Genomic DNA, 16,380 nt, shown 5'->3' with positions numbered 1-16,380 from the left:
AACAAAATGGAAAGAATTTTATAAATGACCTAAGAGAAATAAAGAATACCTTGTGTAGAAAGCTGGGCAGCTTGAGAAATCAGAGAGGTGATGTTAAAGGCAGATGGTCCAGCAGTAAGAAACTTGTGGATGATAGACTGCAGGGAAGCTTGTGTCACAGCTGCTGTAAGAACTTAAAAATATTCAAAATCCCATCAAAATAAAGAAGTTTATATGCCATTAGTGGCTGAACTGAAACTTGAAAATGCTAGAATAGTAAAAAAGACAAACTGGTTTCATAAATATTCAAAACAAAAGCCTGGCACACATAAAAATATGAGCATAAGGACTTGAAATGATGGGAGGAAGAAAACAGGAAACAATAAAGGTAAGTCAGTCACCTCAACTCAGCTGCCAAGAACAGTAGGAGCCTATGTAAGTTAGTGTTTCATGCATTATTGGCAATCAATTGAAGAAATGGCTATTTCACATGACTTATTTTTTTTCTACAAGCTGACCTAACAAGTCCTGCATAACAATAGTCACCATGTTTTAAAATTGGATACCAAAACAGCTGGCATTTAGGAACACTATGTACTTTTAATGCCTAAGAATGCTTTTTATCCACAAAACTAAAGAATAGTATGTATCATGCCAGGTGATGACGGTGCACACCTTTAATCCCAGCACTCAGGAGGCAGAGGCAGGTGGATATCTGTGAGCTCAAGGCCAGACTAGTCTACACAGAGCTAGTTCCAAGACAGGCTCAAAAGCTACAGAGAAAAACTGTCTTGAAAAACCAAAAGAAGAAAAAAAAAAAAAAAGAAAAAAAAAAAGAATAGCATGTATCCTACAGGATAAATCAAAAAAAAAAAAAAAAATCAAGAAGTTGAGAGTAACAAGAAAACCAACCAGTGTGAAACTTATCTACCTTATATATATATAAGATATAAATCACTTAACACTACTGTCAAAAGAAAATGCACAAATAGACACCGATTAAACTTATATTTTTATAATTTAACATTTCAGTTTTAGTATTTTCAAATTTAAACTAGTTTCTTTTATGCTCAGACTTCTATGAGATGGTCCAAATACTTAAGAAACAGTGAAAAATCAGATTAAAATGAATGTAATCCAACAAACAGAAACACTAATAAAAACAAATACAAGTACTTCTAACCCCTCTCTCAGAATTTCTAAGCCCGTTGTATTAGGAGACTTGAAAATTGTACACAAACACTGCTAACTGCAACCAAAGGCATTGGAGGTATCAATACTAAAGCAGCATATCCTAACATTTTGAAAAGAAAACAAATATCACTGTTGTGTTGAGAATAAATAATAAATTGCTGAGTTTATAAATAACTTTGCATAATATAGATATTAATGTTCAAAATTGTTACTATGACTCCTTACCTTCATTTATTTTGGATATATCCACATTGGAATTATTAAGCTGTAGCGTGGCTTGTAAAGCAGGAAGCAACTGTCTAAGAAGATTTGGGTCCTGAAGTAAAGGAGGTATTGGTGATTGTGGCACAGGAGAAACAGGTACTGTTGAAGACGAAGTTGGAGGTGCAGATGTGGGGTTCTGGCCAGAGGCTGAAGATGTGGAAGGAGTTGTGCAAGAATGTGATACTGATTTGTCTCCTGGAGCAGATTCTAAATAAAAGGGAGATGAGGTTCAAAACATTGTCAACATCAGAAATTAAACACAATCATAGCATCATCTTCCACGTGCTACATACTTAGTACAAGATGCATTTCATTCTCAGGAAATTATATATAATATACTGAGGTAGAATCTCAATATCTCTCTCTCTCTCTCTCTCTCTCTCTCTCTCTCTCTCTCTCTCTCCTGGGTTTCTCTGTATAAACAGCCCCGCTGTCCTGGAACTTGCTCTTGGAGACCAGGCTGGCCTCAAAACTCACAAGAGATCCACCTGAGATCCACCTGCCTCTGCCTCCCAAGTGCTGAGATTAAAGGCGTGCGCCACCACCGCCCAACTGAGGTAGAAATTTTTATATTACTATCATTTATCCATTACCTAGTATTTGAAAATAAAAGATAGATGAACGTGTTTGGAAAGCCGCCATCTCTATCTATGTGTATATTCAATGCACCTGAAAACAAAGCACCAATAGCATATTTTTTTATAGGACTTAACAAACTGGAAATATAAAGATTTTATCAATTCCTGGAGAAAAAGAACACAGCCGGCAAGATACCCCCTGCCTGACAAATACTAGTCCAATTTAACTTGTGTGGCTATGTTCAGTGGGAACATGAAGCAGAAGAAACATTCCAAGGTCATGCCAGCATGGGCAACATTAGTGAGATCTGGTTTCATAGTAATAGCAAACCAGAATATGATTTAAAGAATTTCTAAATACCACTAGATTTTATTAAATAGACCAAAAAAAGGGGGAACAATTCAGAAAAACAAGACACATCACATGGTAAAACTTAATTCTAACAATATACTAGATACTTACAGAGTAACGGAAACATTAACAATACTGAAGGAGACAAAACTTGGCCACACTGAATATAATTCATAACATCTAGAAAAGGTGAAGATAAACTTTCTTCATGGCCTGCAACTGCTCTCAGATATGTGCCTTCAGAGAAACCATAACACACACACACACACACACACACACACACACACACACACACACACACACACACACACACACACAGTAACTAAGCACTGCTCTTTATTTTAGTTCAAAACCGGTAAGTGAGCTGGGCAGTGGTAGTGCACACCTTTAGTCCCAGCACTTGAGACAAAGGCAAGTGATTCTGAGTTCAAGGCCACCCTGTTCTACAGAGTAAGAGTTCCAGGGCAGCCAGGGCTATACAGAGAAACCCTGTCTCAAAAATCAAATAAGTCCAATAGTGGTGGTGCACACCTTTAATCCCAGCACTCCAGAGGGAGAGACAAGCAGATCTCTGTAGTTTGAGGCCAGGCTGGTCTACAAAAGTTAGTTCTAGGACAGGCTTCAAAGCTACGGAGAAACCCTGTCTTGGGTTTAGAACCCCCGCCCCACCCCCAAATCAATCAATAGACACCCCAATCAATCAACAGACTATGAACGTTTGTTAAAGCATCACTTTATGTATACACTTAAAAATCATATACATATTATAATTGATAAGGCTGCATAAATAAAGTCAAACGTTTATAGAGTCAAGAACCACTGCGTAAGAATCGCACTGTTAACTAACATGATCTTAAACACCTGTATTTAATTCTAGGCACTAAACAGGGCGCTTTCAATTACCATAAGCTTGCTGAGTATCAGTCTTTTCACAACACCAATTCGATGGTCAAAGAACTAGGAATAATACCATTCTAATATATGGATTTCACAGCTACTTTCCCAGTGACAGGCTAATAAACTTATCAGCTCAGAAGCCCTTAAATAATTTTTCAAACCCTAAGTTTAGCAGACTGCCTACTTCCCAGTTTTGCTGGCTTGGGTTCATAGACAAATAAATGTTATTGAAATGATAACAATTTATTTTTAGAAAAATCTGTTGTCACATACTGTGGTTTAATTTAGGACACCTATTACTTATTTGTATTCATTAAAATTTATTTGTACAAATTATAATTAAGACTTTTTAAGATACTGTCCCTTAAAAAGCATTCTTTTACTTTCTTCAGAGAGAAAAAAAATGCTATTTTATTTACTACACGAATTATCAAATCAGTACTTACATTCCTATGGCATTATTTTCTCCTTTCACTGTAGAGTTTGCTCCCTTGAAAGGCAGGTTAATGTTGGTAAAGGTAGAAAGTTTTCAGTTGTGTTCTGATGCTGCTGTGTCTACTCAAGAGCTTTCAAATGTAACAACTTAAAAATTCTGCAGTATTATTCCTTACACCAAATAAATGAAACTCAGAAAAAAAATGACACTAGTACGTATCACCATAAAGAAATAAAGTGGAATGTAGTACAGGAGTAGAGAACATCCTTAATCCCAGGAAACTGAGTCAGGTGGATCTGAGTTTTAGGGTAGGCTGGCGGACAAAGAAAATTGTAGGGCAGCCAGTGACTGAGTAGCCCAATAAATAAATAAATAGATGACTGATTGATAAATGCAAAAGAGAGAGAGAGAGAGAGAGAGAGAGAGAGAGAGAGAGAGAGAGAGAGAGAGAGAGAGAGAGAGAGAGAAAGCTAGGCAGGCCTTTACTCCCAGCACTCAGAAAGCAGAGGCAGGTAAATCTGAGTTCAAGGCCAGCCTGGTATACAAAGCCTAGGCCAGGGACAGTCAAGGCTACACAGAAAAGCCCTATCTTGAAAACAAACAAAAACAGGTGCAAAAACAAGTTTGCTTCTGAGTGCTCTTACTTAATAGACTGCTTATCATAACTGCTTAAGTTACATAACATATACTATAATATAAAGCAGGGCATGCTCCACTTTTAAAATATATTTCTACAAGAAAGTTTATTTATGCTTTTACTTGTAAATTGTTGACTTGTACTTCCAATTTTTGTCAGAAGAGGGAGGAACTTACCTACATTTAAACGTGAAAAGAGTTCTACTAATAACCCTTGGGAGGAAAAAGCTAGTCAGAACGTATTCCATTTCTAGTCTGACAACTAACTCCCTTCTGGCATATAGTAAGGTTGTAAGAATTAGGTAATACTAATTAATTCTCTGTGGTGTTCTGACAATAGAGAACAGACACATGGAACTCCAAAGTACTGCTATATCCAATGAAGAATCATATTCTTATTTTGCACAAGGGTTTGTTTCATAAACCAATATATAGCAGAAAAACAAAACAGTAAGGTAACAACAGCACCTGCTGTCAACACACATACACATGGACATATCTTTTTCTACATGTGTATAACCATACACAAATAGTTTGCGATTTTTATTTTCATTCAATTGAGAAAATCTGCAGGTAAGTTAAAAGTATGTCTGTCAATATAGCTCAGTGGTAGAGAGAGTGTTTATTGTGTGAGTTCCCCCCTTCAATTCCTGGCAAAGCCCCCCCAAAATGAGGGAAGTTAAAAAAGGTATTCTTAAATTGACACACTAAAAGAACAAACTCACACATTTGCAACATTCTCTATAAATACATTATTCTAATTTGATATTTATCTCTCAATCTTGTTTTTTTGCATGTGTCACAGAGTTGTATTAAATGTCTACAGTGAAATTTACCAATTTGTGCAAAGGTAAACAAGCATTTTTGGAATATTCAATGCTCACATTATGAGCAATTATCTTCTATTATTCTTTTTACAAATCTGTTTTTGTTACACTTTTTAAAAATGTCACCAAAAATGTACAAGTTAAACATACTTCAAAATTTTGCAAACAAATTTAAACTGATTACAAAAAACATACTTTACCAAATTACCTAGTATATATTCAACAGTTTATCTCTTTCTAACCCCCTTTTTTTAATGAAGATCATAACCTTAAAGGAACTTTAAAACACGGAATAGGGGGCTGAGGTTGGTCCACATTAGTCAATTAATGTCCATTTTATGTCAACAACAAAAGGCCATTCATGACTAAACAAAGTCTAGGGGGCTCTGTCATATTTTACTTACTCTGGGGCCATCTAGAACAAAATAAGGAATTTTAGACTAAGTAACTCACCCTGCATATTAATAAATGACTACTTGCTCCATTCTCAACCAGCTATGTGACTTAAATGTGCTATGAGCTGGCAAGCAGGTCTGCTTCCATACCTGTTTTGTCTTAGCAAAATAACTTAAAACAAGTCATTCCTTTAAATTACTAAATTAAAAACTTGCTAATTGAAATTTATCTAATATAGGCTTCCTTGACCAGAGTAATGTATAAGGACTCACGTCCATTGCTTGTTTTGTGATTTCGCAATTCTAGAAAGGACAACTAGAAGAAAGGTCATTGGGTGCTACATGATAAATATGATATGCTGGAATATCTAACGTTTGTCTATTCCTTCTTGTTTGTTTGTATGATAAGACAAGCTAACCAAGAAATGGTCACAGTCACCTATCTAAACAGGTACAAGAGAAAACACTGGAACACTGGTTCACTGTAACACCATTATTTCCTGCAAAATTGAGGAGTTTCTCAGGTTTCCCCATTCTTCTGTCCCTCAAGCAAACACAAACTGCTAGTTCTCCATTAAACAGATCTATACCCACTGTGAGATTCTTTAATTAGATGCACACACACACTCCTCTCTTTTTACAAGTACATTTTAAAACAGTGGCCGGTGCAGGTGTTTCTCCAACTCTACCATATTTATCACCACTATTTCAGGTGTCCACTTCCTACCTTATACAACAAACCACAAATGTCTTACTGTTTGCCCAGGCCCAGAGCATCACCAAAGATCAGTAAACCAAAGATCCTGCTTATACATCATTTACTATAGCACACTAACAAAGACAAACACATCAACCTGATCTGAATCAACAATTTCTAGTACACAGATAATTGGGATTGGTTACAGATTCCTTTCAACTACCCTGAGGGTGAAAACCATATCCTGATCTGCAAGCTTGAATTACGAAAGCCTTATAAAAGGGGACATTTTAACAATGCTTGTAGTGTCTACCACCCCCAAGTAGCTCTTGCCACAACTTTAACTTTTGAGCATGCTAAGGATATTACAATAAGGATGGCAGTTTGGGTTACAATGTTTCCTTCCAATTCTTAGATCTGAGGTCTAATAGTAGTGAGGTTTAATTCATTTTATTTTCTGCTTCATGCTATAGTTTGCTAGGCCAGTATCTCCTTGAAGTGGAAAATCATGCTTTAAAATATCTTTAAGAGAAAACAGATATTTCACAAACTAACTAGTTAATAGCCACAAAACCTGAAAAATATTAAATGCAAAAGGAATGCACTGTGCCATCTGAATTCCACATGTTATTAAAACCACTGACTGCTAACTGCTACTAACTCAATACTTGGTTTGGGTATCAAAGACAAAAAAAAATGAGTCTTGAGAATTATTAAAAGAAAAGCCAAACAACTATTTTTAGACCTAAGTCTGCCTAGTAACACTCTAAAAGACTGAAAAAGAATTTATAATTAAGATCTTACTCGAGCCAAAGGAAAGAATATTACAAACTATAATTCAACATGCAGTATCTAGTAATAACAGCATACCTTTTCTCTCTGTTTTCTGTGCAGGGACAGAAGCTGTGGGTGTAGGCAGTTTTGATAAAGTAGATGCTCCATTGGCATCAAATGATTTCTTTGGCTGGTGATCAGACTGAAGCGTAAATGGACTAGAAGGAACAGTGCTTGGGGTAGCAGTTGGATGAACCACTGGTTTGATGGGGTGCTGTACTGGCGTAGAGCTACTGTGAGTCTCTGCTCTTGGCAGTCTGTAGTCTTTGTCATTGTGTCTGCTTGTTTGAGACAAAATATTCTGTGGGAGCAAACTACTGGCATCGCTGGAATGCTTGTCTTCCACTGTAGTTCACAGTTCGAAAAAGAGATGTTGGAATGACAGAAGGGGGAAGAAAAACATGCTGTTAGAATCCTGTGTTATGAACATCAGCTAATTGATCAACATAACTGCAATTATGTTCCTTTTCATAAAACTGCAAGCCCAGTTAGTATCTGCAGTTTTAACAATGGCATAAATATCAATACAGCAAGTTTTAACTACTGTAAAGTATTAATCCATACTCAGAATCAATAGGTCAAATTGTTTAATGGATTCTTTTAAGTTAAACTATTTCAAAAACTTTTAAAACAGTTACAACATTTTACTCAAAAAACTGTTTCCAAAAATAAAAAGGCAAGAGCTTTTTTTTTTTTTTAAAAAAAATGGATCGTAGATTCATATAATTAACAGAATTATCCAGTGGTTAAATTAGAAGAGAACATTGGCATCAATAATATCAGGTTTTTTTTTTTTTTGGAATACTTAAGCTATTAATGTGGACTCTAAAGTGTTTTATTCAGGGCTTCCAATGATTTAAGATGGTTTAACATACACTGAATTGTGTATGTTACACAATAGGTAGATAAATCAGTAAAATATTTTAATAACACCGACAAGGGTAAAGTTACCACATTTCACATTCACATGTTATTCTGAAGTCCAACATATATAACATAAGCATAATCAGAAAAATGTGCTTATCACCAGAAACTATACCAGAAGCATTTAAGCTCACAAAGTATAAGAAATAGTTCAAACTCTGCCAATAATTTAAATTCTGATATGGTGCTCCCACAAAATACAAAAGGAGGAAATTTTTAAAAAGCATGTAGACAAAGATCATTAATTAAAGCAAAAAAACTCTAATATCAGAAAGAAACATCCAAAAAAAGAAACACCCTAAGATTAAAAGGATGGGACAGGTTTTGACAGTTGCATAAAGGATGCCCAATGTTGAATATGTTTTTTGTTCCTAATCTAGAGCTCTTCTAAATCTTCAGATCAAGAAGGTACAAAACAAAACAAAACAAAAAAAAAAACAACAAAAAAACTCAAGCCCAAGTCAATTTTAAACTGTCACTATAAAACTACCACAGTACACTCAAGGTCCTCAATTATATCACAAAAAAAAAAAAACAACTCTGTAGTTATTGAATATATAGATTCAGTATGTTACACAACTCACTAATAACAGAAACAAACCGATGAACTTATGACAGTGGTATAAAAAATAATGCATGCGCGCACACACACACCCCCCAGTAAATTACAATCTTGTACTAACAAAATACTATTTGAATCTTACTCTAGTTTCTTCTTTAAAAAATGCATCTAACAGAAACTCTCAGAGACATGTTCATCAGAAATTAACATTAATTACCTGTAACTTTTATTTTTCTTTACCAAAAAAAAAAAAAACCCTTTTAGTTCTATGTAACTAAAAGCAAAACATACAAAGGTCAAAATGTTAAAAAGAAAATTCAAAAAGACAGCAAGTACAGGAGCTGAAGAAAATGGAGCACCAACTGCTTCCTCCTATCCATCACAAGACAGCAGGCATTTACAGAAGTGCCTCTATCAGTACCACTGCTCTCCAGACTTTTCTGAATACCGTGATGAAAGGTGTGTGACTAGCTAATCTAACAAGTATTGATTTATAATACAGGGCAATCTCTCTAACAAAGAATGGCCAGATCCAAAATACCCCCAAGAGCAGTAAGAAATCTCAATTGAGGTTGCTCTAAATTTACAGAAATCATACTATTAAGTACAGAAAGAAATAATCCAGAAGAAGAGAAGTGCAGAAGTCCAATTTTCAATAATCAGATTGTGGTAAAAACTCTACTACCTCTCTGCATGTAACAATCTTTCCACTCCTTTCATCTCTTGAAAGGAACACATTCTAAGCACTAGTCTATTCAAATGTCAAACACACACACACACATGCACACATAGAACAATGACGGAATACTGATTTTATTACTACAGCACCTTATATAACTTAGTGGAAAAATTAAACAGGAAAAAATGAAACCTAATATAGCTGAAGTTCTTTCTCAACCACTAATTAAAAGTTTAAAAAATAGTAAACAAAGCATGTATCTCAAAAATATTCCTATGTCAAGAGACTAAACGTTTAACATCCTACGTTTTTTTTATACAGATCTACCTGTGTCTGTCTCCCTAGTATAGTGATTAAAAGTTGTGCACCACCATATAAAGTCTTTCTAACTTTTAAAATTATAAGCATGCCTTATTTTGAAATCATGAATAAGAAGCCAGCATATAAAAACATACATACATGGATCGAAACCACCCTCTGCTACCAAAAAAAAAAAACCAAAAAACAAAAAACCATACATACACAAAAAATAACCAAGGACCTGCTCTGCAGGGGGAGGGAGGGTGTTCAAATACCAAAGAGGAAGTGTGGAGGGAGTGGTGATGGGACGGACACGATCTGAGGGTAAATCGGATTGGCTGTCAGCACATTTAATTGAAAAAAAAAAAAACCTATACGTTTTTGTTTTATGTTTGTTTTCTAGACAAGGTTTCTCTGTAGCTTTGGAGCCTTCCTGAAACTCTGTAGACCAGGCTGGCTTCTAACTCAGAGATACTCCTGCCTTTGCCTTCCAACTGCTGGGATTAAAGTGCCACCACAGCCCAGCTAGACTACGCTTTGTATAATTGTGCATAGGATTAGACATAAGACAAGGGACTTGCGAGCTGAGGTGAGGCTTGAGATCAGGGGTTGAGAAAGCTAGCCTTGACCTTGACAAAAGGCCCTAAGTTCCTCTTGCCAGAGAGAAAAATGACTTCTACAAAGCTGGAACTTTCCTCAAGTCCCCAAGGGAATGGAGACCTTGTCCAGATGCCTGACCTTGGGGGTTAGTGGGAAAGAATTATGGGAAGCAGACACTATACTATATGTTACGGGCCTGTTTTCCTCATAACATTCCCAAAAGGGAAGGCCCTAATAAACTACTCTTTTCTTAATATACGGTACCATTCTTATTTCTCTACATCTATTAACTGAATTCTTGCCACTAATGGCTTCAAGCTCAAGATCTGAATTGTAGGCCTTTCATCCCTGGAATCAGGTGTCTAGTAAATCTCCAACTTTCCTGTTCTTGGTGTAGTTAGTAGGGCACAATGGAATTTCTGGTTCTGTGGTGACAAGGATTTTTTCTTCCCAAAGAATTACTTTTGTTTAAATAGGCTATCATTGTACATTTTTATTCTTTACCAAAGCCAACACAAAATTTCCCAAAGGGAAAGGCATTAATAATGAAAATCATTAAAAATGAAAGTAAGAAGGTGCTGGAGAAGTGTGTTCTGCAATATTAAAATGCAAGCAGCAAAAGCAACCATGCAGTCCAAGCCAATTTACCTTTATTTATAAACTCCAAGCCTGGAGAAGAAAGACCTTTCAAACTTTAAAAATAAGAAAACAAAATATACTACCACAACTTTAGCTACAGACCCATGGACACAGACTCAGTTAAGGCACATATAAGAATCAGCCAGAAATGGAGACATAGCCTTTCCTTTTTGAGAACTACCAGCCTAAAAGTAGTTACAATCAGTTGGTCCAATTCAGTACCTTCTAATTCTAGGATTTATTTCACAAGCACAATAGATTTTCCTTAAGTCTTGATTTTAAAAGTTCTTTTCTAGTCCACATGTGTCACTCCTACACGACCCCCCTCCCCCTGACAGGCTATCAATTGCATGAGACAACAAACTATATGCTATTTAATTAACCAAGATAAAAACTTAGCTTCCTTTTTGTTCAGTTTCAGACAAAGAGCAACTCAAGATTAAAACCTACGATTTATGTCTCAAAATGAAATGTACTGTAATTCTCTAACTTAATACTTTAAATTAGTTCTTTTATTCATATTTTGAAGATTTAATGTAGCTATACTAAAAAGTTAACCCTAACTAATTTTCCTATCAAAGAATAAATACCCCTTATTGAAAATTAGTTGTATACAAAGTACCTTAAATACAGGTTGAAGAACAGTTTCTGTAATAAATATTAATGTTTCTGTAAAGCCACAGATCACAATTTATACAGATCTCTAAACACACTGGAACTAACTTCTAAACACAGAAAATGAAGTTAGATCCCAGGAATATTATTCTAAATCAGGGATAAACCGAAAACACATGAGCTACTGAAATAAACAAGAGTATAGCCTAGACTACATGTGCACTCAGCACGCAGTCAGGCAAGTGTTACTATCTGATGTGATTTTCTAACATTATAGTGAAAATGACAAAAGTTTTAAAATTTGCTTTTGCATTACTGTTATGTCAAACAAAATCCAAATTTGTGCCCATCTAACATATTGATAACTTCTCATTGGTAACAAAATGTCAGTAGTGCACTGGTATCAATCTGTATGGCTAGAACTCAATTATTATTACTTTGAAAAGTAAAATCTTGCTCTTTTCCAATTCTGTATTAATGAGAACCACATATACCACTATTCACCCTGAACCTGTTTCCCTTTCCAGGAAATAATCAAAGAAGTTGATAACAGAAATCACATATATTTTCATGGCAATTTACATGCAGATGGCACTGGTAGATTAAAACAAACAATAGCAACAAATCAAAAATACTGTTAGAAAGACAACAAAAGAACACTTACTCCCACTGGTGAACCCACTAGTGGCTGTTGCTTGCATCACCTCTCTTCTGTAATCCCTATCTTTTGGGAAACTATTAACTGCCAACTTATTTGCTTCTTTTTGTCTCTGTTCTCTAGAAGGAAAAGATCAAGCATCAGTTTATGAATAAAATGACATGAAGTACTTGAGTTTCTGTAGTAACTTTTCTTACCAAATGTTTGATAAAACAGTACATTTAAACTCCAGTCTAAATTCCTGAAAATACTTCTACTAAAAACTGTAGTAAAGTTTTCACATAAAGACTTCTATTAAAATATAAAGATGTTGTCACATATCTTAAACCCAGCACTTGGGAGGCAGAAGCAGACCTGTGGGTTCGAAGCCAGTCTGGCTACAGAGCAAGTTCCAGGACAGCCAAAGGCACAAAGGCACACAGAGAAACCCAGTGTGTGTGGGGGGAGGGGGGGAAGTGGGGGGGGGTCCAGAAGGAAAGTGTGGTAGATAAAGGCAGGAGTATTAGGATTTCAAATCAAGAGAATTCTAGACCAGCCTAAGTACCAAATTTTGCCTCTAAACAAACAAGTAAAATTAATAAAAAACCTCTATTTCAATGTCAAATGACACATTACTAAGTATTTTATCAAATATACTGAGCGTTCACAGGCCTTCATAGATGGTTGCCTGTATGTTCAAGAAATTTTTTTACATGAAGAGAAAACACAGAAATGGGACCATGACCAAAACTAAAGAAATAAATGGTTTTACTATGTAGAACCTAAAGAAATTGTTTAATGCCACAGTATGCTGACCTTCAGAAAAAGAGTACTACCAGATTAAAAAGCAAATACCTTTCAAGCCACTCTTTTGGTTTTTCCCACTGTGAAACTTCTGTGCGACAATTGTAGTAATATTTTTTTCCAGAAGAGCTAATATGCTCAGACCAGTCATCTGCAGAATCATAAGGCTTAAAAATAATTTTAAAAATTACAAAATGTCATTTAATCATTTGATATGAAATAGTAAAAACTTCAATGAGTTTTATACCACACACACACACACACACACACACACACACATACATATTTTAGAATACTGTGTCTACTAAAACCTTTATATTTAGAAAGATAATTGTATTACTTTATTAGGCTTGGGAAGAGCACGAGATTATTAATATCTTGAATTTAGAAGGTTAAGTAGCATTATCTACAAAACCAGTGACACGGGAAGGGGTAATGCTGTTCTCAACTGGCATGAAGGCATGAAATCATTACTTCTAAACTCAGAAGGAAAATGGCAAGCACACAGTGTTATAAAGGACAGCCAACCATTATGTGCTGTTACTTAGTGAACAAGAAACCAAAGGTTTTTCAAGACAAACAAAATGTTGAGAATTTTGTTTGCCTTTAAAATCCATGGCATAGGCTAAGTACTAAGAAGAATCTTGTCTAATGGAGAACACACGGTAGCAGTATAGTTCTTAACTAATTTTCAAAATTCTCAGTTGATTCTGTGTAGATACTAGATAGGCCGTGTGAAATCATGATGAAATTAGAGAAATTTGGAAAGTGGTTACATGGAACTGGTACCTAAGATTTAAAAAAAAAAAAAAAAAGGCAGACAAACCCAAGTACTTGGTTCATCAACCCCAAGCTATCCAGAAACTGTCAAGTATTTTTGTTTTAGCTGTTCTCCTTTAAATGTTTGCTCAAGAGATTAACAATAGCCAAGAAGTGATAAACAGTTGAGAGACTGGTCAGAAAAACATACTAAGATTAAGGCTAATAATAAACAGACACTCAGCGGAATAGACAGATACTAGGCTCTAAACCACCAGTGCTTTTCAAAGTAATAGTCTGCAGTATGTCTGCTGTCTCAAGGGAATCAACATTCTGTATCAGAATATATAGGCTCAGTGCTTCTTTTACCAGAAGGCCTGTTCTGGAAGGTGCATGGGGTAGGGATAAGGAAGGAGAGATGCTAAACAACAGTGTTCATTTTAGAGCACTGGTTTACATTTAAGCAATCTAAAAAAAATAAAAACAAAAAAACCCCAAACAACCTCAAAAGTTCACAGAACATGTAATCCAGTAAAACCCTGTCTTCCACCACACAACAGTCACAGCCTTAAAATTTAAGGGTCTACAACACTAGCATCAAATCTCAGCTTGTACAAGTGGAATATCTTACTGTACAAAGTAAGATGCAAGTTACTTTCCCAAGCGCAAACCAATGAACATCATCTCAACACCATTTCTATTAAGGAGCCAAGTATAAAAATCCCTTAAACAATGGTATAATTTAAAAATACCAATGTGTAATGGCAGGAGTCAACATTCCTGACTTTACAAAAAGTATCTGAAATTAACAAACTATAGCCCTGCATACAGTTCACATTTTCTAAATTACACTTAACATGCAGCCACAGACTCTAGGTAACATTACGAATACTTGAGGAAAAGCACGAGTTTCTTCCATATGACTACCCTCCTTTCCCTCTTCAATCTATCTTAATCAGAGGAGCATTTACTCAGAAGCTATGGAGGACTTGTGAATGAAGGCACGCCCCAAAATAAATAAATAAATAAATAAATAAATAAGCAAGCAAGCAAGCAAGCAAGCTGGATAGAAAACATCTATGGTTATCTTCTATTAAAATGTTACACATATTAACACACTTGGCTTGGCTGGCATTTTAAATTGAGCATTAAAATATTTTTTATCTTCAATATAGTAAACATCAAGTTTATATAAATTGAGTAAGAAAAGCATATGAACGCATGACTTTAAAAGACAGATCTCTAAGGCTTTGCAGCCAGCCTGGTCTGCAAAGCAAATTCCAGACCAACCAAGATTACATAGTGAAACCATATCTAAACCCTCCCACAAAAGGAACTTCTACCAAGACACCTATCTACTCTCTCCTTAAATTCAAATCTTCTAGATCTCTTACATGAATGTGGCTGTTTCTTCTTCAAAAAAGTTATCTCCGCTTTCTCAACTGTTGATACTATCAATTTTCCTAACATTACAGAAATGTGATATTAACTTATAAGTTACTAATAGATCATTAAATTAAGCTGGCCTTCCCTATTAACAAAAAATTTCATGAAGTCCTAATAATTCTTTGATAAGTCTTTTAGTAAATTAAGGAGAATGTCTCCAGGCAAAACTGGCTGCAGAGCTATGCATGTGACAATTCCAGCACTCAGGAGGAAGCAAAGTCGTGTGGATCTGAGTTCTAGGTCTGCCTGCTCTACATAACGGGTAGCAGGCCAAGTGGAGCTACAGTTGAAACCCTGCCTCCAAAGAAAGGTCTGCAAAAATATGGTATACTCAGATGAACTCTAAAATATCAATAGCCACTTAGCTGATAACAAGAGGGTTACATGAATGTAAAGTTTGAGCTAAAAGCACTTTTCAGCTACTCAAAATTAGGGTAGCATACTTAGAAGACAGAGGGATTCCATTAGTGTTCCACTTTTGTTTTCAATTGGACTTATGTGCATACATATACACAAACTTGTGCGCGATGGAGGAGGTAAGAAAGCCACAATGCGGAGGTCAGAAGGGTACTGTGAAGTAGTTGTCTTTTCCCTTTCCTTCTGAGCCTCCCCTCCAGCCCTATCCTACGTGTTGTTTCTAAACAGGAGTAAATTTTTTCTACCTTTTTGGTTGTAAGTCTGACCTTCGAGCACATTTTTCCCCCCTAAATGAGTCAGAGAGCCCTTGTTTCAAAGTCTACATACTTGGGGCTGGAGAGATGGCTCAGAGGTTAAGAGCACTGACTGCTCTTCCAGCAGTCCTGAATTCAATTCCCAGCAACTACATGGTGGCTCACAACCATCTGTAATGAGCATAATGAGATCTGGTGCCCTCGCCTGGCCTCCAGGCATACTATGCAGACATCCTTACAGTATCTTAAACTACTCTACATTTTAAAAATTTGATATTCAACTAAATATTACTCTTAACATCCCAGTCTCCTACAGGAATGTATAGTCCCACCCAACTCGACAAAAGAAAATACAATGCTAAGATCTGCCTTTCAACACCAAATAAGACATAATAATCATCCAAAATATCTAAGGTAAAATTTATTGAGTTATATAAAATTCTCAGAGAATCTTTATGTTTTTGTCTGCATGTATATATGTACGATATATGCAGAGCAAATGCCCACCAAGGCAAAAAAGCAGAGTCATATACCCTGAACTGGAGTTACAGTTTGTTGTGAGCTATCAAAGTGGTGCTACTAGGACCTGAATTTGGGCAATCTGGAAGAGCAGCAAGTGTTCTTAATCTCTAAATCATCTCTCCAAATGCTTTGC

At 35.8% G+C, this 16,380-nt stretch overlaps 1 protein-coding gene across 5 annotated transcripts in view; it reads right to left on the bottom strand.

Moving 5' to 3' along the window:
• Wac (WW domain containing adaptor with coiled-coil) overlaps positions 1-16,380 on the bottom strand; it is a 68,347-nt gene that overhangs the window by 10,744 nt on the left and 41,223 nt on the right. For 2 of the 5 annotated variants that reach the window (XM_075970769.1, XM_075970768.1), the window contains exons 5-9: positions 12,901-13,016; positions 12,073-12,185; positions 7,126-7,434; positions 1,399-1,644; positions 50-172 (exon numbers count right to left, since the gene is read on the bottom strand). In XM_075970769.1, coding sequence (XP_075826884.1) covers positions 50-172; positions 1,399-1,644; positions 7,126-7,434; positions 12,073-12,185; positions 12,901-13,016 — 907 coding nt within the window. The remainder of the gene's footprint in view (positions 1-49; positions 173-1,398; positions 1,645-7,125; positions 7,435-12,072; positions 12,186-12,900; positions 13,017-16,380) is intronic. The other 3 variants (XM_075970772.1, XM_075970771.1, XM_075970770.1) reach the window with 2 other exon arrangements.

Source organism: Microtus pennsylvanicus, chromosome 4, assembly GCF_037038515.1.
Source record: "Microtus pennsylvanicus isolate mMicPen1 chromosome 4, mMicPen1.hap1, whole genome shotgun sequence".
NCBI lineage: Eukaryota > Metazoa > Chordata > Mammalia > Rodentia > Cricetidae > Microtus > Microtus pennsylvanicus.
This window is presented reverse-complemented; position numbering and strand designations above follow the sequence as displayed.